Here is a 21,403-nt window from a genome sequence, read left to right on the forward strand (position 1 = left end):
TGTACTGATATGGGCTCCACAGACAGACACTTTTAAGATTTCTAGTAGATTACGGCATACGATAGACCAATTGAATTCGATAAACCTACTTAGACGGCAATGTAACAAAAACAATAATAGTCGCCAGGTCTGTAGATCCAATAAATAACATCTTAAGCTCTCTACACACTTGCTGGCACGCATCTTTTAAATCTCACAATTAAATTCAAAAAAGGGAGTAGGGTTACAAAAGCTCATAATGTTAACCATAATCCATTTTCGTCATTATTCATTCTACTCACAGGGCAATAGAATACATTAAATTAATATTGTGCAATAAAATTATTCTTACACTCCGCACTGCAATCACTGTTTTAGTTAAACATTAAAAAAAAACTTCTTTTATTGCCAACCAACCAGCCCAACCACCAGTTCCAACATAATTAAAAAAAGGGCGTCAATGCGAACAAATTGTGTTTCGTTAGATAAGTTTCTGTGAAATGTGCAACTAACATTATTTTGAACGTAAACGGAATCGCTAAATTTTAATTGTAATGCGCAGACCTTTTTGTAAAGGAAGAAAATATGACATACGTCACATAATGTAGTATCGTGTCGAATAGGAAAAAGTTGCTAGTCGTGATGTTAAGGAGGCGGAATGGGTGATGGTTGATTTATATTCTGGTTTAAATGTGAATAGTTATAGGTCAGATAGCAATATTGGCGGTAGAATAGGTGTTTCGGTATGTGGCACAGTCAGGCCGTGTTATGAATAAGGAATCATTGTTGGCTCGAGCTGCCGAGGAGCGGGAGCGTATCTTTCAACGGTACGAAAGGGGTCGGGAGAATCTCACCGGACAGATAGACCCTTGGGAGGACCCGGAATATGAGACCTATCATAAAACTGACAGGTGAGTGTAGCAGAGTCATTTGAAGAGAAGGCAATAATTTATTGGTACCTAAACCTATTAAGGTAAAATTGAAATATTTTTTGAACTGAAATATTTATATGATAGTAAGAAACATTCTGAAACTTATTTCAACAAATGCAAGCACTTCATCTGCTACAGTGGTAGTAACTGTTTAATACTTTTTCCAGTAATATAGTTTACCTCTACTCTTAAATATTGATACTAGACCTTAGATGTTAATATAAACCACTGTTGTGTAGATTAGAACATGTATAAATGATTATTCATCTTTTCTATTTTATCACAATCATTTTCTGTTTCTTTGGTGACTTTATTCTTTTATTGACTTTATACTTGGTATTATTAATATTAAAGCGGACCCCAGGCTCCCATGAGCCGTGGCAAATGCCGGGATAACGCAAGGAGGATGATGACTTGGTATTATTAGTGGGTACCTTCTATTCAAATGAATATTGGTTTGTTAACAGAAAATCAGTAGTTATCAAGCATGAAACAGAAAAAAAGAGCTTTTGGCACTGTGAAAATACAAGATTAACAATATGCTTGATATATATTACAGTAAATGGTAGACATAGTAAAGTTGACCTCAACAAGTATCTCCTTACAGCAATCTGAATATCAGAGGTCTCTATTTGAGTTTATTGGTTGAGAGATATGGACTGCAATCTGCTATTTTGTGACCTTTGAATTAGATTATTTTTTATCTCTCCCCTCTTGAGCTTACCGTGGGCCTCAGTCAATCTGTAAGAATGTCCTATAATATATTTATATTTTATCTCTTATTTAGTCTCCCAAACCTGTCTTTTTGCTTTGCTAACATAAGATTATGGATGGGTTCATGGAGGTATGGATTAATTGACTTAAATTTCAATGGAATTTCAAAACTTGTATGTAAATTTGTTTTCACAGGGTTCAGAGTTTGATAGGCAATTCAAATAATTTTGTATATTTAAAACCCAAAGTGAATGGATAATGGGAGGCAGATTGAAGCTTCTTGTCTATATAGCCTACTCAGTCCATCTTTGCATAGTGATGCTGTATGTACGAGCCTGTAAATTAGATAGTCTCGAGTAGAGAGTTGATGTTAAGATATAAGATAAAACAAATAGTTGTAAAGGTTACATTAACTAATTGCTGTAGCGAAAGTGTTAGAGGAGATTACTCCCCTTTATAAACCCATATACTCTTGATTAATATTCCATAGACAACTGGAAGCTGCCACTTATTTAAAACAATATCTGTATTAAAATATCAACTAGAGAGTTGTGTTTATTAATTTCTCCATCAATACAGGCAGCCAAACCAATATCATTTACTCACTCAAGTTTCCCTCGGGAGTTGCATAGCCCAGTTTAGAAACTTTTTTATAAGAATTGTTGTTCCAATTTTTGTGTGTGTGTTTATCTTAGAAAATGTTTATGAGAATAAATACATTAACATGTAAGAACATGACTAGAGAATGTAAAATGTCTTCACGGTATCATCAATTGTTTTAAAACTTGTCAAATGTCAGCTGTGTAGCACAATGTGGTTACTTCTGGTATAAGTTATGTCTGTATCAAATAAAACCACAAGGCAATGGTCTGCACCTATTACTGGTCTGCTTTTTGGAACTGCTCGCAGAGCCAGTTGACTAAGAACATAAGAAGTATGAAATAAAAATTGTATCAACAAAAAAAGCATTTTGAAATCTTGAATATTTTTTTTTATAATTCTGTCACATGGTAATGCTAAAAATAAAATACATGCCTCATTTCTCATTTGATAGTGAATTTGGAATTTACATTAATGGTTTTAAGTGATATCAGAAAAAGTTTACAAAATTCTGATTTAGATCATTATGATTTATGCCAAACTGTACGCTGTCGCCCCCCTTCCCCCAGCCCTACCTCCAATAGACACTATAATTTATAGCTAAATAAAAGACCCTTTCCTTTAGTTAGAATGAACATGAACTGCCTCCCTAGCTCATCAGCTAGTGACTCTGACACTCTTGTTGTACATTCTGTTACATTATTTTTGCTTTAGCGAATGTTACTAGACAGTTATACATATTTGGTCATAGCAAAGCGAATATATACTATAAGGATGATTCAGTATAAAATAGTGAGTTCAGTATACTAACTATGGTCTAGTTGAGGCTTTTTGCTTTTTTTTCTTTTAGCTTCAACAGAAAGGAATTGACCAAGTTAAATATATGCTACTAGTACAGTATTAATAATGTAAATTACTAATTTTATAACCATGTTATAGGTAATGTAGTTACAGTGATATGGAAAAATTATGAATTAGGTCAAATATGTGGATTGTGGATGGATATGAACTGGCCGTCAATTAGTGGTGACGCATTTTGCGCGAGATAGTGACTAACACGTATTTCACTGCCTATCCTGCCTGTTCAGTCGTCGTAAAATTCGTTATTATTCATGATACTTTCGCATACAATGATTATTTCACTTACATTGTCCTTAATTACGAACGGAATAAACAATTATTTTTCAGGTATGGATTTATCCACGACGAGCGGTTGCCTCAAAAAACGGCGCCGCAAAAAGTCAACATCGAAGTCGAAAGAGAAAAGAAATGGGTAAAAATGTTGAAAAACTGGGACTCGCCTGCTACCAAAGATAAACTACACAAACGTACATACAAAGGTCTGCCACTCTCATTAAGACCACGAATATGGTGCAAATTACTTGACATCAATAGAATAAAAGCAGAGAAACTCGGTAAATATCAGGAAATGTTGAAGTTAGCTAAACAGTGGTCTACAGAAGTGAGACAGATAGACTCTGATGTAAATCGTCAATTTCGAGAGCACCAATTCTACAGGGAGAGGTATTCAGAGAAGCAATGTTCGCTGTTCAACGTACTGTGTGCGTATAGCATGTACAACTCGGAGGTGGGCTACTGCCAGGGCATGTCGGGGCTGGCCGGCGTGCTGCTCATGTACATGGACGAGGAGGACGCCTTCTGGGCCCTCGCCATCCTCCTCTCCGACTCCAGGTACAACATGCACGGATTGTATATCGAAGGATTTCCCAAGTTGACGAGATTTTTAGGCCATCATGATAAGATACTCACAAAGTTTATGCCCAAGTTAAAACAACATTTTGATAAGTATGGGTTAGATGCAATACTATATTCACTCAAATGGTTCTTTGTATGTTTCGTGGAGCGTGTGCCCTTCAGTTTGTGTTTGCGAGTGTGGGATATATATCTTCTCGACGGTGAGAGAGTGGTCACTGCCATGGCGTATACGATACTCAAGCTTCATAAAAAAGCTATAATGAAATTGAATGATATGGATCTTATTGTTAATTATATTCAGGTGTGTATTTACATTTTGATTTAAATAAATACCTCTTTAGTTTAGTTAACTAGCTAAGTGGTAACTAAATATTGTTATTTGCAGGTGAAACTACATAAAGACTTTGGTTTTGAGGATGATATTGTGATAGTAAATCTGGAACGTTCCATGGAAGAGCTCCGGCGAGCCAAGCTGGACTACCCGGGCCCGCCGCCGCCCAGCGAGCTGCCGCAGCGGCCGCTCGGCGTGTTCGTGGAGCCCGACGACAAGTCCAAGATCGGCCAGCGCGCCGACACCTTCTCTGACACCGAGAAACAAGCCAGAGCCACTGTGATATTAAGGTATCCATTTCATTACTACAACTACCTCTCACTACTGCTACCATTCAACTACAAGTTAAAACTTTATTCCTATCTTAATATGATCCATGACTTACTCTCAAGCCTTGCATTTATACGATGGGGTACAAATAAAACGGGACTTGAACGTGTATAGTTGAGATTTCTAAATTTACCTGCGTCGTATCAAGAAAAAAATTGCGAAAGATTTGACGAGTGAATTATATGTGATTGCAGACGCGAGAAAGCCGCACTGGAGCTGCAGGACCTCCGCGTGTCGCAAAGCGATACCGTGTCAGGTAATTTGGAGAACTCTTACTCCTCCGGCACTTCCTCCATGGAGAGCTTGGGCTCCGACCACTTTACGCATCTGTAACACTGTGATGCGTATATGATCTTATCCTGCTTTCGATGACCTGCCCTCGATTTCACCGAGTCGGTAAGAATTCGAGTCTACCGCATATTAATTCAAAGAATTGGACATACGCCGTTCATTTCTGACACTTCGGAATCTAAATGTCACACTTAAGATCTCTAATTTCATACACGGTGATCACGAGATAGCCCGCATTACTTGGGCAAAAAATAAAATGAGTACCTATGGGGTTAAAGATAAATTTCGCCAACCATATCTTTTGGTTTATGTTTTAGAATTTATTTAATGTATTTGTCCATAAAGTTACTTATCACTTCTTGATATCCATCAATAAGAATATTTAAATTAGCCCACGGCGGGAACATCGCTTTTTTGTAAGTAAGAGTAAGAATAAAAATATGTTTAATATAATTGGTCATAACTCTAAATTAGGCAAATTCCAGAATTACGCTCTTAAAATCATTCGAATTCTTCGTAAACACCGTGACTCCACTTGTAGTACTAGACTAGCATGTTATAAACCATGTCAAGACGCAAAGTCATGGATTCCTGGGACTCGAGTCTTTACCGACACAAATTGACCCTGATCATAATTTTCTCCGGACACTTACAATTTTTAGTGCTAATCTAATGTGCTGTGACGAAAATGGAGTGTCATTTTAACAAGATTCTGTCATCTCAGTCAGACTCGGGCAATAATCGGCAATGCATCGAAATAAGGATGGGACATCATTAGTAAATACTTGCCATCAACTGAAAGTTAGTAGCATAGTTTTATTTTAGTTTTGAAGATCAAATGGCATACAGACACTACCAACAATCATTCGTTTTAACTTTGGTATTCAATTCATACTTAGATCATAGAGACTAAAGTGCACTGCATGCTTGCATCTGTGAAACCTACTAGATGTTTATTTGAGGTTTGTGTCCGATTCGTTTGTTTCATTTGTGACTGCAATTCATTCGTCGCAGAACACAATGACATAATGTACTTGTAGTCCTTCCATTTTTTATTGCGCTTTCTTTTAGGTATTTCTAATGTATTATTTATTAGACGAGTTGCTGCAAAGATGAGCCTATTTAAACCTGTCGAGTGCAAATTAATTTGTGTTTATTGATAAAAAACTAAATAGCGAAAAAATAAATAAATTTACAGATTCTTTAAGTATGCGAATGCGGAGTTATAATCTCAAAATGGCATCGCTACGCTATAGTAAATACGCAGCTCAGTTGTTAATGTTATTAGTTAGTGCTACTTAGATAAATGAATGTATACAACTATACACGTAATATTTTGTGGTAATGACAGTACCACACTATTTTATAATACAGTTTATTTATTAGAATATTAAATACGCTGGAAGTATCTGGAAATACGTGAAAAAGGTCACAATATTGTCTCGAATTTATTTCCATTTTACACAAAAAAATAACTATTTGGATAGTATTACCGGTATGATTGTAGTTAATACATTATATAGCTGTACTGTACTTGTTACTTGTAGTACTTGTTATTTACGGTGCTCTATGATTTTACAAACAACTAAGCTTTTGAGAGTGAAATCTTTAGGTATGTTATTTGCATGTTTGTAAAGTTATCAATGTTATTTATACTAAGCCGGGAGGAAATTTTTTTGAATACTTACTAGAAAAGACAAAAAGTTGGAAATTAAATTGAAATATATAGAGCTGTGTAATGTAGCCATGTAGGTATAACACTAATCATTGATTATAAAAGTCATATGAAAAACCACCTTTAAATGTAATTTGATTTAATTTATAGATTATTTAATAATTGATCTTAAGACACTTAAATGTTACTTACTAAATCATGTAAAATGAACTTGAATCCCTATTATACCCGTGACCTATGAGTTCTGCTGCAAAAATTTACATTACGAATACACGTAAAATAAATATAGTGTCGTGTCAACAGGTGATATTTTCAAGCAATATCTGTACATTGTCGACGTAAAATTGTAGATATTTTGTCAAAGCGCCGCGTCCTTGGTACCTGTCATATTTTAACGGATTTGTATGGAACGCAACAATTTTGTATGGAAAATAGTTACATTCTACTATTTCACGCCGCTGTGTACATACACTGGATATCAATTATTAATTTAAAGTAGACTTTAACTAATAAACGTTATAGTGTAGATAGTATTACTTGCTAAATATGAAAGTAATACACCATTTTTTACGAGACAAGGATACTCGTAGGTTACAAAGATATATTTGGTAAAGAGAATAACAGAATGCGCGCTAATCGTTCGCTCCGTAGCGAACGACACCCTAGTCTTTCCTTATTTTTCATATTAGTGTGATAGAGACAATGGCGTTTCGTTCTCTATGGAGCGTAAGCGATTAGTATCGTGTTTAAGCATTCAGATACATTTGCAGGTACGAAGTGCGACCGCATAGCCGGCATAAAATAACCTTTTCTCAATTAACTTAATTTCATCAAACGCTCAGGGATCAAGGGTATACAGACCTACTGCATGTGTTATCGAAGTAGGTTTTTTTGCAAGCTCCGAATGGAGAAATTTAAAATAAACGGCCAACATCACATTCATATAATCGCAGCTAGTTTAAATTAGCACTGTACTGATTTGGTGTGTCTTGGTAAATAGTTTCCACGTCATTCGCCAGCTCATCATTACACAAGATTTATTTTCAAGATTCCAATTTCTGACTTCCTAATGAGTCGGGAAGATTTTAATAATAATCAGGAGATATTCCAATTGCTTTAATTTCATTGAGCCTTCATATCACCCATCCACCAAACTTAGTATTCAAGACGTAATGATGTGAAAGTGTCTGTATTTTAAATAGCTGTTATGCTTGATATTTTCTCAAAATACTATAAACTCAAAATACCTACCTAAACTTCATCTGATTTGATGCCATAATACTTAAATGATTAATTATTGCTAATAGAGCAAGAGCCCAGATGACAGTCGCTTTTGTAAAACTAGTGCCTACGCCAAATCTTGGGATTAGTTGGAGGAGGAGGAGAGCAAGAGCCCAGAGCCGCCAGACCTTCCTAATTTTATTAATAAGGATGAAACTTTGGGATAATATATTTAGAGTTAGTATCGACGTTTAATATCTGCCTATCAGCTAGTTCGGCTCGACGGCCATTTTTGCTACAAGGTTTTTTTCGGCACGTATTTAACCGGGCGACTGAATAACCATAGAAATGGGTATCAAAAATAATAGTTTGGCGACTAAAATGGGGACTCAAAATATTTAAATATGAGGTAGCATTTTAATGTCATTACGGCTACGGTTTATTCAGACGCGAGTACCAACTATTTATTTGGCAACTGAATTATTATATTGGAAACAATTTAAGAGATACAGTTTAATAGAAAAACGGCTGTCTATTAATATAAAATATACAGTTCTTTTAAAATATTTATATAGCAAATTAATATAAAAACTACATTTAAAATTTATACATCGGCACTCATCACCTGAGCTGTCAATTTAATAAAAAAAAGGATTCTTATAAAATATAACGGTCGACAAAATATTATACTTACGGGTAAGAAATTAGGTGTTTGGGGGTGCAGGCAACTTCGTCTATACAATTAATTTAACTTTTCATGAAGTTTACTCTATCGAATCTAAGGCTGGCCTTACGCAGTCTTAACATCACTCTGAAAGATTATTTTTTTTGGCAGGAAAACCTTAATCATAATATGCTTTGGCATAAATCGTTCCGCAGATTTTATAATATCGAATCTTATGCTGGCATAATGTTAAAGAGCAAAATAATCTTCTAGATTAAGAGTACTTCCGTAGAATTTTGATTGCATAATATTTAGGCGGTAAAAAGTTGTCCATTTTCTTCCTATTTCTGTTTTGATAGCGAGTCATGTGTGTTGGGGATGCAAGATACATAACACTCCTCCTCGCTTCGCTCGTCGTCGTACCTAACGGTGCCTCTGGGACTGTATTTCATTTCCTTTTTAGGGTTCCGTAGTCAACTAGGAACCCTTATAGTTTCGCCATGTCTGTCTGTCCGTCCGTCCGTCCGTCCGTCCGTCCGTCCGTCCGCGGATAATCTCAGTAACCGTTAGCACTAGAAAGCTGAAATTTGGTACCAATATGTATATTAATCACGCCAACAAAGTGCAAAAATAAAAAATGGAAAAAAATATTTTATTAGGGTACCCCCCCTACATATAAAGTGGGGGCTGATTTTTTTTTTCATTCTGACCCCAACGTGCGATATATCGTTGGATAGGTATTTAAAAATGAATAAGGGTTTCGTAAGATCGTTTTTTGATATTATTAATATTATCGGAAATAATCGCTCCTAAAGGAAAAAAAAACCGGCCAAGTGCGAGTCGGGCTCGCGCACAAAGGGTTCCGTAGCAGCAAATATTTAACCAAAATTACAGTTAAATCAACCTATCTCAAAAACTATAAGAGATACTTTGATCAAACCAAAAATCGTTGAAAGAGTTAATTAGCATGCATCACCTCTATTTTTTTTAGAATTTTATACCCCGTAGTTATAAAAATAGAGGGGGGGGGGACATACTTTTTACGACTTTGAGAGCTGATATCTCAAAAACCGTTCACTTTAAGAAAAATGTTTTTTAGAAAACTTTATATCATTTTAAAAGACCTTTCCATTGATACCCCACACGGGTATGTACATCGAAAAAAAATTTTCATCCCTCAGTTACATGTATGGGGGCCCCACCCCCAATTCTTTTTTTTACTATTTAGTGTCATAATTTTGTAGCGGTTCATACAACACATATTCCCATCAAATTTCATCACTGTAGTACTTATAGTTTCCGAGTAAATCGGCTGTGACAGACGGACAGACGGACAGACGGACAGACGGACAGACGGACATGACGAAACTATAAGGGTTCCGTTTTTGCCATTTTGGCTACGGAACCCTAAAAAAAAGTGCGTCCCCCCCCTCTAACTTTTGAACCATATGTTTAAAAAATATGAAAAAAATCACAAATGTAGAACTTTATAAAGAATTTCTAGGAAAATTATTTTGAACTTGATAGGTTCAGTAGTTTTTGAGAAAAATACGGAAAACTACGGAACCCTACACTGAGCGTGGCCCGACACGCTCTTGGCCGGTTTTTGCTATCGTTGTTTTGTTCATACAAAGTACCTGTGAATATGACATAGCAAATTTGGTAGGACTTATATTCTACAAAAAAATAACCTAACCCTAACCCACTTTTCTGCTAGCAGAAAATAATTCTGCTCTTGTAATATTATACTATACGATTGTCATGGTAATTTTTTTGAATACCACGTCGTTGGCAAACAAGCATACGATCCACCTGATGGAAAACGGTCAACGTAACCTATGGGGACTGCAACTCAAGGGGTGTCACATGTGCGTTACCGACCCATTAGAAGCTTATACACTTCTTTTTGCTGTGTACTTATTATAAAATGATTTGGTACGCGTTCCCTCGCTTGCAACTCGCTCGAAAATAGGATGTGAAATATTTAAATACTACCCGTGGTTTACGGGTCTCAAATACGATGTTTGAATAGAATAAACATTCATTCGTGAACACAGGCAAGACAACTTACACATATTAACAACACGACAGAAAGGAATGAAGTGCCACGAAATGGCCTCACCTCAGCGTGTTGCTGGTGACTTCCAGCGCTGATCTTCCGATGAGACCAACGTTTCCATAAAGAAACGATTTTATATGTATTTTTAAATTAAAGGAAAAATGGAAAAATTCACACCTCCGGCAGGACTCGAACCTGCGACCTTTGGCCTTGCCGGGGCCATCGCGCTTACCAACTGCGCAATATGTAATATCGCTCGCAGACGTTTCTGCATGATAAAAAAACAGATTTTATATGTGTTTAAAAAAACCTACTTCCCAATAATTTTTTTTAGTTGCCTCCGCCATTTAAATACTACTTTAAACGATGAGCTAAGTATAATTATTTAGGTGCTAACATCTATATGCCTACAAATATTAAAAATCTTACGCTTTACAATACTAGGTGCCAATTATTATTTTAGTCGCCAAAGTATTGTTTAATGTTCCTCGGCAATATTTTTGTCGCTTGAAATTTGCTGCCGTTTTTTCAATAATAATGGTGCTTAGTATTTGAGGCTCATATTTTTTTTTTGTCGCCACAATATTAAAACACAGCCAAATTATATTATTGTATGCCCGACATAACTTCCCGTTTAATATTTTAGTTGCCCGGTTAATTATCCGTTTTTTTTTTTTAAACTAGCTTTCCTGGAATTCTCGTGGCTGATTTTTATATATGTGTTTGAAAATTATACTGTTAGGAATTGATAATAGTAATTTCCTGACTGGCCGTAACTTTTACCAGGCGCTTGAAAGTCTCTCTAACACTATAATTTCTCAAGCTACGGCCGGCCGAATGGGTCGTTTTCCCGTCGTAATATGGTCGCTACGAGGGTTGCACTAATAAATTCGGGAATACAAAAAATAGACAAATATATCGACTTAAAAGTACTTTTACTGTTTTTCAAAGTATTCTCCTGACATATTCTCGCATTTTTTCATACGTTCAAACCAATTATTAAAACAGTTATGCCATTCCAAAGTAGTAGTCTCCGAAATGGCGTTTTTGAAGGCTTCGACTGCTTCTTCCGGCGACTGGAATCGTTGACCTCTTGACTTTTCTTTAATTTTTGGGAAAGTATAGAAATCATTGGGACTTAGGTCAGGGCTGTATGGCGGATGTTCCATTAATTCAATGTTATTCTCCTTTAAAAACTTTTTTTTTGACGAGCAGTGTGAGGGCTGGCATTGTCATGATGTAGGATGATGCGACGGTTACAGTTTTCTGTTCGAAGTATGCTAATGATTTCAGGCAAACAAACCGTTTTATAATACCAATCTGCATTAACCGTCCTGCGATCCTCAAGTGCAATAGTCGCAATATGACCAGACTTTGACACAAAAGTAGCAACCATCTTTTTCGCCGTGCTTCGAGAGCGAACAACCTTGGTTGGCTTAAGCTCGTTTTCAAACACCCAAACTCGTGATTGGTTTTTATTTTCAGGTTCCTAAGCATATACCCACGTTTCATCACCCGATACGATGTTAAATACTGCGTTTGAAGTTCCATTATTGAACCTTTCTAGATTTTTTTGACACCAAATGACCCTAGCCGCCTTTTGTTCGTCGGAAAGTAAGTGCGGGATCCAACGGGAAAATAGTTTTCTTACGCCTAATTCTGTTTGCAATATTGTTTGAATTTGACTCATTCCAATCCCTAAACATGACTGAATTTCACGATATGTGACATGTCGATCATTTTTAATCAGGTTTCGCACTGCGTCGACGTTTTCTTGAGTAACAGCTGATTTTGGCCGACCTTCACGCACATCATCACTAAGATTCACACGACCGCGTTGAAATTCTGAAAACCAGCGATAAATAGTCTTCTTTGATGTAACTTCCTCCCCAAACGCAGAAGTCATCCGCTCTAAGCTTTGTTTTTGTGATAAACCTCTTTTAAAATCGTAAAATATCATCGCTCTTAAATTTTCTCGCGTTAGCTCTATTTTATCATCGGTTACTGCACTTTGACAGCAAATTAAAAAAAAAGTGTATAGTTTTTTTTTAACTGCCAGTTGTGTTCATCTGACAAGACTTCCATGGTTATAAAAAGGTTAAATTTGAATCATAATTGTATGATTATATAAGCGATTCCCGAATCTTTCAGTGCAAGCCTCGTATTTAAGCCCTTCTAAGAACTTTCAGTATTACTTATGTGCTAAACTGACTATGGAAACGAGCCCTGTTTCAGTAGTAGTAGACATAAAATACAGTTATTTATTAAAAATACTTATTTATGATCCGATTGCTAAGTACTACGTTGACGTGGAAACTATTGCCTTTTTAGGCCGCTTATTCTGAGTGATATTCTATTACACACTTGATACTACTACTACATAATATATGTACTACTAAAAAGAAAATAAGGGCCACGGGATAACGAATTTAATCCTGATTGGAACATGGAAAACTATTCACCCTATACTACCGCATATTGTTCCATATTTAGCCGTTATCAATTCTACTCTACTAACAACTGTTATGCGGTAAAAGGTTAACTGTTAAAACGATTGTAAAAAATAAGGTTAAATTTTAAGGCAGGTTGGGAATATGCTACATTCTCCTGCCACCAAAATTACGGTGCCCAGTTGCACACATAATTTTAAAATGAATACTGGAAATCTTTAGAACTTACCAAAATTCAATGAATAATATCCAAAAATAAAACTATCCGAAAATAATTTTCTAGAAGCCAGAACATTAAGCAAAAGGAGGCACCGAAATAGGTACCCTGATTTCACTTTTACTTTTCACGTATAGTTCAAAATACTAAGTGGGCCTTATTTTCTTCTGATGAGTAGATATTTTGTACGAATATTATTTGATATATGATTTGGCTGTTTTTTTTAAATAAATTACAGGTTTTCTATTTTTCACTTGGGATCATAATCGTGTTTTGCATGTTCTGGTACGACGAATTCGTTTGCAAACATGTGTACAAAATACAAATATTAGTAATTAACACATTCAGTATCATGTACGAATGTTGCGTTAAGATGTGTGCACTAGCAAAGTACGAGTAATATTTTGGTGGTACGGCGGTGGGTTTATGTTGTTATTAACGCTTTCAGTCCTCATTTAACTCGCTGTTCTAAGATATGAGGAGAACGTAACTTGTGTTACTTATATGATCATGAGTTAAACAGCTAACAGCCGCGCTTGCCCGCACTCCTCACATCTTCCATTTTGCATTGTTTGTGCTAACTTCATAACGCTATTTTCGCATAAACTATTTACCACGCTCGTACTTCATTATTTCCTTAGCACTATAAATAATATTTTGTTTCTACATACTTGCAAACAAATGTTAGTAGTATCTAATGATAGATCGTTTGTTCTGTTTGTGGTGTCGAATCTCTGCTCACACTGAATGCGTCACTGTCCACTTGTCGTGTTACATAAACCCACCCCTGTCATCCAGTCTTAATACGCATTTAAACCTAGCAATAATATTTTGTATTTAATTTATTTTTAAGTAACTTTAGTACGAGATGAAAATCATCGGCTTCGAGCGATGAAGCGAATCAAAATAGTCAACCATAAATATAATAATTACATTGTACTTGAAATGTATATAAATTGTATGAATATTTTTTTGTTCCTCGAGTTTTGGCCACATAGGACCATTAATCAATACTCGATTAAACACATTTAGAGTAAATTTCATGTTTCGTTTTATTTTTAGTTTTGCCGCCGGTGGTGATCTGAGGAATACATATAAATAATATATAAAATAACACCTTACAGTAACTAGAAATTGAGTGGTACGTGATATTATGAACTTTATTAGATATCACATCAATTGTAGTAAGCCCACACTTAAGTTGATGCTTATTGTTATTTACGTACCTTATTTTACTTCAAACGTAAACTACGTAAATATTAAATGTGCTTTCTGCAAGCCAAGTGCATCTAAGCAAAACGTTTTATTATAATAACGTTTGTAATGTATGCTACGTCCACAATATGAATGACCTTTGAGTGTAATGTCGAATGTCAGTATGAAACGTAGTGGTCCAGTAGCGGTGACGGTGTAGGATTGAATGGAAGTGCTTTTGTCCCGCAGAGCGCTCGGCGGCCGTCCCCCTCCACACCTCCCTGGCCTCCGTCGACATCCACCTCGCCCCGCCCTCCCCCGTATTATGCACCAGCAACTCTTTTCCTGCCAAATCACCCAGTTACCTATTTATAAAAAAAAAACGGAAGACTAGAAAGTACAAACATAAAAATTTGTAATGTTATTGTAAATAATGTATACAATAAATTTTTTTTATAATGCTATCTAATGTGTTTTCCGTAATTAGTGACGTCCGAAGTATGAGCAGAGATTTTCAATTCACTCATGACGTAATGCATGTGCATCGGCACAGTTTGGTTTGCTTGAGAATGTGTGTGTTTGTAACCAACATGAGGTAAGTTTTTATTTACATTTTCATTTTGCATGTAATTTGTTACCTACATACATCGATTTTAAAACTTTGCAATAAAACATGTTAACTCTCAATCGAATTGGCGTCCACTGCGTTTTAACTAAAATATAATATTTAATTTTTAACTAAAATATAATATTTAATTAAAAGGAACGGATAACTAAAATACAGCGCGTAAACGTAATAAGGGCGATAAATGAAACCAGGCATATAATTCAATATTGTTATCATTAATTAAGAGGTGTTTTTTAGTTACTCTTAATTTTCACCCCATAATGATTTTTTGGAAAAAATCCCAGCAGCAATGTACTGTAAACTTAGTTGCGATGGCAATCAATGACAACTGTCAACGAGCGTATAACGCGAGTGTGTTTGCATTACGTTACGGGCCGATTTGTATGGATAAAAACTATTTCAATTGTAAGTAAAAGTTATCTATTACATTTTTAACTCCCGACGCAAAAAGGGGTGTTTTAAGTTTGTCGTGTCTGTCTGTATGTCTGTCGGGGTGTGTGTCTGTCTGTGGCAGCGTAGCTTCCGAACGAATGAACCGATTTAGATATATGTACATAGTTTTTTTGTTTGAAAGCTGAGTTAGTCGCGAGTGTTCTTAGCCATGTTTCATGAAAATCGGTCCACTATGTCGGTTTTTTTTTCAAAATTTAATAATAAATTATTCTGGAGTGACGTAATATGTGGATGGCCCTTATTGTATGTACCGTTTAAAAATAAAACGGGGATTTGTATCGGCGAAGTTCCTCAAGAAATCCCGTAATAAAAATTTTGGCTACCGTATTGTGTTTAATCTAAAACGGGGTGCATCTTTCCAAATACTCTTTTTTATGTTTTTAGTCGAATTTAGATATTATTAAACTAAGTTGCTGCCAAAACTGCCCATATTCTATAATACGGGATTGATAAACTGCTAATTACGTTTGTTAGCGGTTCGGTAGAGTTAACGTGGTGATTTGTAAAGTAATAGATTGTATGAAGAGTGTGAGTGTAGTGTTGTAGATAATGTGGGTATTGTGTGGCAGAGCACAGCGGCGTGGCGGGCGGCGCGCGCTGCGACGACTCGGTGTCGGCGCTGGGCTCGCGGCGCTCGCTGGCAGACACCTCCGTCACCAGCACGGCGGACCTGAGCGTGTTCTCGAGCGGCCGCTCGCACGCGCCCGACAACTCGCTTGACACGCACAGCAACGCCAGCGACGACGGCACTGGGTCAGATGGGTGAGATGTCTTTGTAGATGTACCACACCGAACGAGGTTGTCACGGTGACGGTGCCATGTTCGAATAAATCATTTTACAATAATAACAAAAGCCTTTTGTCAAGGCATGCGCAGTAAAGTACTAGAATATAAATCCAAGCAAGTAACAATCAATTAAGTACTACACAAATTAATAAATGCAAAACCGTGACACTCCATGTAAGGTGCGCTAGTTGCTAGTGTAGGTGTATGGTAGAATAGCCGACAATTCACGATGGCATGTTATAGTTATTTGTTATACAAGGGGGCAAAGTTGTATTTTAACACACGAGAAGTAAAATACATTTGCACCCGAGTGTAACACAAAACTTTTCCCCTCGCTATAGCGAGAAAACTACAACGCAAAAATGCGTTTATCACTGCTTCCAGTAGTTCCACAGGTGGTAAATCAACTTTATTACTAGATTCACCTACTTTTATCAATTTTAAAGCAGTTAATTTGACTTTATTCAAGGTCAAATTACTTTACCCACTAGTGGATAAAATGCGTTTTTACCCGCTGGTATTAAAGGACAAAACACGTGTTTCCGAGCTAGTGAGGGGAAAACTATTTTTCACCACATCAACTGGTAAATGATATCTTCATAAGCGGATAAGAAAGTTGCATGTTATTCACATGTCGTGCAAGTAATTTACTAATGGTTTTGGGTCATAAATGTTAAATAATTAATGGATTTGATTTAGTTTGATATTTTACAGCTAGTTTTTTCTTCGTGTTGGTGTGGTGAAGAATTACGTTCTCTTTGTGTTTAAATGTGTTTATCCTTCGTACCTTGTCCTTCGTCCTTAACCCTTTAATGCATACTATAGCCAAATGGCTACAACTGAATGACATATCAATGCCAATTATCTAAAGACTGTGACGTATCAACTCAGTCTCAAATGCAATGTTTATTTTTTGTACTTTAGACATTTCAGAAGTAAAATAAAGGGTAATATTATGCATATAAGGGTTACAATTACAACCCTTTTTTCGAACCACTTAGCTAAATCATAGCATATTATTGGAATCTTTGCCTTCTTGTAAAACAAGTAACTATATTTCACTGCGTCAACTGATAAAAGCTCACTTGATTGCTCAAAGCATTGTACGAGAAAGTTAAAAATCTACTAAAAGTGAATTGCGAGTGGTAATGGATTTGATAATAGAGTTGTGCCTGCTCGTTCACTGAGAAGATCGCTCCCAACTAGTACGATCTCCGAAGTGTACTAGTTCGTTCTTTTAGGACATTTAGTACAGTAGTACACCGAGAGAGCGAGACAAATTGTGCATATGGCGTACAGTAACGCTCGCTCGTACTAGCCGAGAGCTGATCCGCCGTTTTCGCGCGCTCTCGGTCCGAGTCAGCTGGTTTTAGTTCGGTTGCGGTCGGATCACACGGATCGCTTTGCTGTCACAGTTACTCTTCGGCTCTTCGCTCCTTTCGCTCCCATTCTGTTGCGCGTGTGTGAGTGTACTAAATGTACTAGAGAGCAGAATCATTTGGGAGTAGTTCGGTCTAGTACAGTGCAGGGAATCGTATCTTTTGTACTATTAGTGTTCTATACAAGCCTATTTGATATTATAGGTACAGTTTAGTGCCTATTTGCCTTGTGTTGTTGTGGTGAAAGAGTGTGTTTTACTTGGAGGTAAAGTTTGTTTAAACCTCGTGCCTTACTTATTACTCTGTATATATACACTGACTTTGTGTAGATATTATCTGTATATTTATATTGTTGTATATTTGTAGTTAGAACCCTACACCTCTGCCCCTCGCAACGCTTAAGATTCTACTTTTCAAACCAATACAATTTTAGAATATACAACTAACTCGAGTGTTCGGTCAAAACGGATCCCGTCTCCCATGGGCCATGGCAAGCACTGGGATAAAGCAATGATGATGATGATGATCACTGGCTCAGTTATCAATAAAATTAGCACGAGCCGTTTAAATAGCAACACAGATATTTGTTCCTGAGTCATGATTGGATGTTTTCTATGTACATATAGGTACAGTCGAGTTCATAAATATGTGAACATTTCTTCACCTTAACTCATTGCAATAAGGTGAAAAAATGTACACATATTTATGAACTCGACTGTACCATATGCAACACCGTTAGCTGTACATTTGTAATAATTATTACAAGGGCATAAAGTCTACCGATGGTTAGTTACGGTTGTACTTACTTATATGATGGTGATTTCACAGTAAAGCTAAAATCCACCTAGCACCCAAGACATTAGTATTAACTTATTAATAATCTGTGCCCAAGATCCGTTACGCATCCTCTCACATTTCTCTCCAAAATTTAGTCTTATGAATCTGTTGTTTTTTATATCGAAGAGGATCGAGTATTATAGAGAGTTATTGACATTGTCGAAGTAAAATGTGTAATCACAGTGCATAGACTGCCATCTCTTGACACAGGCTTAAAACTTTTGAACGTCAGTTTTGACAATTTGGCCCATATTCTTAGCTTGATATGTGTTAAATAAAATGTCAAATATTAATATTAGCGCCACCCAGCGCCGGCCCGCGCACTCGATCAGGGTAGAGCGAGATACAGTTTTGGCGCCCTCTTGTTTAAAATGTTTTGGGGTCCGAAGCCAAAATGCCATCCTTATAGATTCGCTGTGTCCGTCTGACACCTCTCAACCATTTGGTTAAGTATTTAACTAAAATATATGACATGTATTCGTAGCAGATAGAAAGAGTCAACGCGAGCGTAGCGAGCGCGAAAATTTTTCCTATTATTTATGGGGGAGGAGGAGGGGGGATCTATATAAGCCCTTGTCTTTCATAGGCAAAACGTATGCGAGGTTAAAACTTTCCTGCGCGGCGTATTCATTGAGGAGTTCACTAGAACAAGAACAAATGACTGTCATGAAGCAAAAGAGGTCAAAGACCAAGCTCTGGCAGACCAAGAACAGTCGGATTTGAGCTTCAGTTCAGGGCCAAGGCAAGGCATGGGAGAGAAAAGAAGTAGACTCTAATTGCAGAAATTTGGCATAAAGTAAAGTAAAATTTATTCATTGTTAACTGTGTACGTAAGATGGTATGATATACAGGAAATACAGTATCAACAGTTGCCCATTTCGAGCATATTTTGCATATTTTGGGGTATTTAGATTTCACAGGATGCTCGACTTCTAGGCCTTTTATTTCGTCATCAGTTTCATTTTTATAACACTAAGTGTTAATTAGGCCACACACACGCACACAACTCTTTCGTCAGCGTCTGGATGGGTATCGGTTATTTGCCATTACGTGCCCTACAGTTTCATAGTGCTTAGAAGTTCGTTCATCATCACGCTTACGCTCCTTTGACTCGTACAAAATTGCGCCTCTCTGAGACGTTTTGCGTCTTTGACTTTAAGAGGAACTCCGCTTTGGATTGTGGATAAACACTAAGCGTTTGGATAGCGCCGTAACTTTGAGTTTGTAGTTCGGCCTCGCAACAATGTGGTTCGTCTAGAGCTAGAAACATCTTTCACCTTATGAATGCTGTACATGGTGCTACTTTTCAGATAATCTGAATCACAATCACAAATCTAATAGCTGAATAAAATTAATTTCCGGCTCCTCTCGCCATTCTGGGCTATTTGTGCGCCCTTTGCCATTCGGCGCCTAGAGCGGCCGCTCCACTCGCTCTACCCTTAATCCGGCCCTGGCGCCACCTAGCCGAGCGTCCCACAAAAGTGTAACGCCATCTAGGTCAGCGTACCTTTTTCTGTATGGTACTAAGTTACGTGTACTTGCCCGATTTTCAGGGGTCTCCATCTCCAAGCCCCGCCCCACCGAGCGGTGCAATCCGTGACACCAACCACGGTGAAATGTAAGAAAATCTGACCAGGCTCCTGCGATTTTTTCTGAGGAGAAATATGGCCCTTAAGCAAAAAAGTGGAGACTCCTGAACTAATCACTACGCACGTGACGGCCGCCATACATGACGTCGGGACCAATAAGAATTATTTATATGAAAACACCCTTAGATTTCGTATACAATATGGTCCACTATAAAGTATCCTGCGCTTGCGGTATCTGTTTACTACGTATCCATAAATTAAATAATGGTGTCGTTATTTTCCAGGTCAGGTATTTGCGGCTTAAGCATCCAGCGGGCGCCGTCGACGGCGCACTCGACGCCGCGCGCCACGCCGCACCCGCCCTCCACCTCGCCGCTCTCCGACGACGTCGTGCGTATTCACGTCACCTACAACCCGCTCGCGGCCAGCCCTTCCCGCCTCCACCCGATCTCGCCCTCCAACTACAAACCATACTCCGAGGAACACCACAAACCGCTTTCACTCGGCTTCTATGCGAGCAACGGAGCCAGTAATATGCCATCCGATAATAGAATCAGGATTCAAGTGCCGTCCGAAGAGCTATTGACGCCAGTCGTCGACTCCGGAAGGATTATAACACAACGGTACATAGATACGCATTCTGACTTGTACGATTTGAAGTAAGCCACTAGTATTTAAGTATTGTTGATCTGAACTTACGTTTTCTGGAGGGACGAACAATCAACGCAATAAATTTAGAATCTCTTTCGATCCTTGGGTCTGATCTTTGAAAAGTATTATATTCTTTGTGTGTAATTTCGTTGAATTCAAATGTTTATGAAAGTAATAAGCATTTCATCTTAAACTGAAATCAGGTATGGTAGGTATACAATTAACAGCTTATTGTCCCAGATTTATAAGAACCTCTTTTTGACACATGACAGCGTCCACAAAACGTAAACTCGTGCAACCTAATGAAATTTTAAATAAAATCCTGTAATAATATTTAATAAAATCAAGTACATAAAAACAATATTTCGCTTACTTTAAACATAATCTAACACATGTTAAATTTTTGCGGATCTTCGTTAGTGAGTATTTTACGATATTAATTTATTACCCAAGATTTACTTATTATGTCATTTATCATTCATTTTTATTTTTAAACTAGTGCTGTGCTAGTGCTGTGTCTGTCATTTCGATTCAAAGGACATTTCACTAATTTGATAGAAATCGTATATTTGTTTAAGTACCTCCTTGTACATAGGGCCTAATCGATTCAACCAATTCGAAATAAATCGTTAGATTTGGCAAACGATACATCTTAGCCACATCGCAACATAAAACAAATGTGTCAAAAATGTGAACTTACAAATCTG

General features: G+C 37.1%; 1 protein-coding gene across 2 annotated transcripts; it reads left to right on the plus strand.

Moving 5' to 3' along the window:
* Positions 1–233: 233 nt before the first annotated feature.
* Positions 234–21,033, plus strand: LOC125240417 (USP6 N-terminal-like protein). 2 transcript variants are annotated; one of them, XM_048148294.1, is made up of 6 exons: positions 234–890; positions 3,414–4,242; positions 4,327–4,562; positions 4,797–4,858; positions 16,024–16,207; positions 20,330–21,033. In XM_048148294.1, exons 1-6 carry the CDS (start codon positions 748–750, stop codon positions 20,706–20,708), a joined length of 1,833 nt encoding a protein of 610 aa, XP_048004251.1. In that variant the 5' UTR covers positions 234–747; the 3' UTR covers positions 20,709–21,033. The 2 variants fall into 2 exon arrangements, with proteins under 2 accessions (XP_048004251.1, XP_048004250.1); XM_048148293.1 differs by having other exon boundaries at positions 243–890; positions 16,024–16,216.
* Positions 21,034–21,403: the final 370 nt, after the last annotated feature.

The sequence above is a fragment of the Leguminivora glycinivorella genome, chromosome Z (assembly GCF_023078275.1).
Source record: "Leguminivora glycinivorella isolate SPB_JAAS2020 chromosome Z, LegGlyc_1.1, whole genome shotgun sequence".
Lineage (NCBI taxonomy): Eukaryota > Metazoa > Arthropoda > Insecta > Lepidoptera > Tortricidae > Leguminivora > Leguminivora glycinivorella.

Bases quoted from the DNA above. Each gene is read 5' to 3' on its own strand.
- LOC125240417 (XM_048148293.1), top strand. From the start codon at position 748: ATGAATAAGGAATCATTGTTGGCTCGAGCTGCCGAGGAGCGGGAGCGT. The intron at 4,563-4,796 runs GTATCCATTTCA...ATGTGATTGCAG, and splicing joins AGAGCCACTGTGATATTAAG to ACGCGAGAAAGCCGCACTGG. The intron at 4,859-16,023 runs GTAATTTGGAGA...ATTGTGTGGCAG, and splicing joins GCAAAGCGATACCGTGTCAG to AGCACAGCGGCGTGGCGGGC.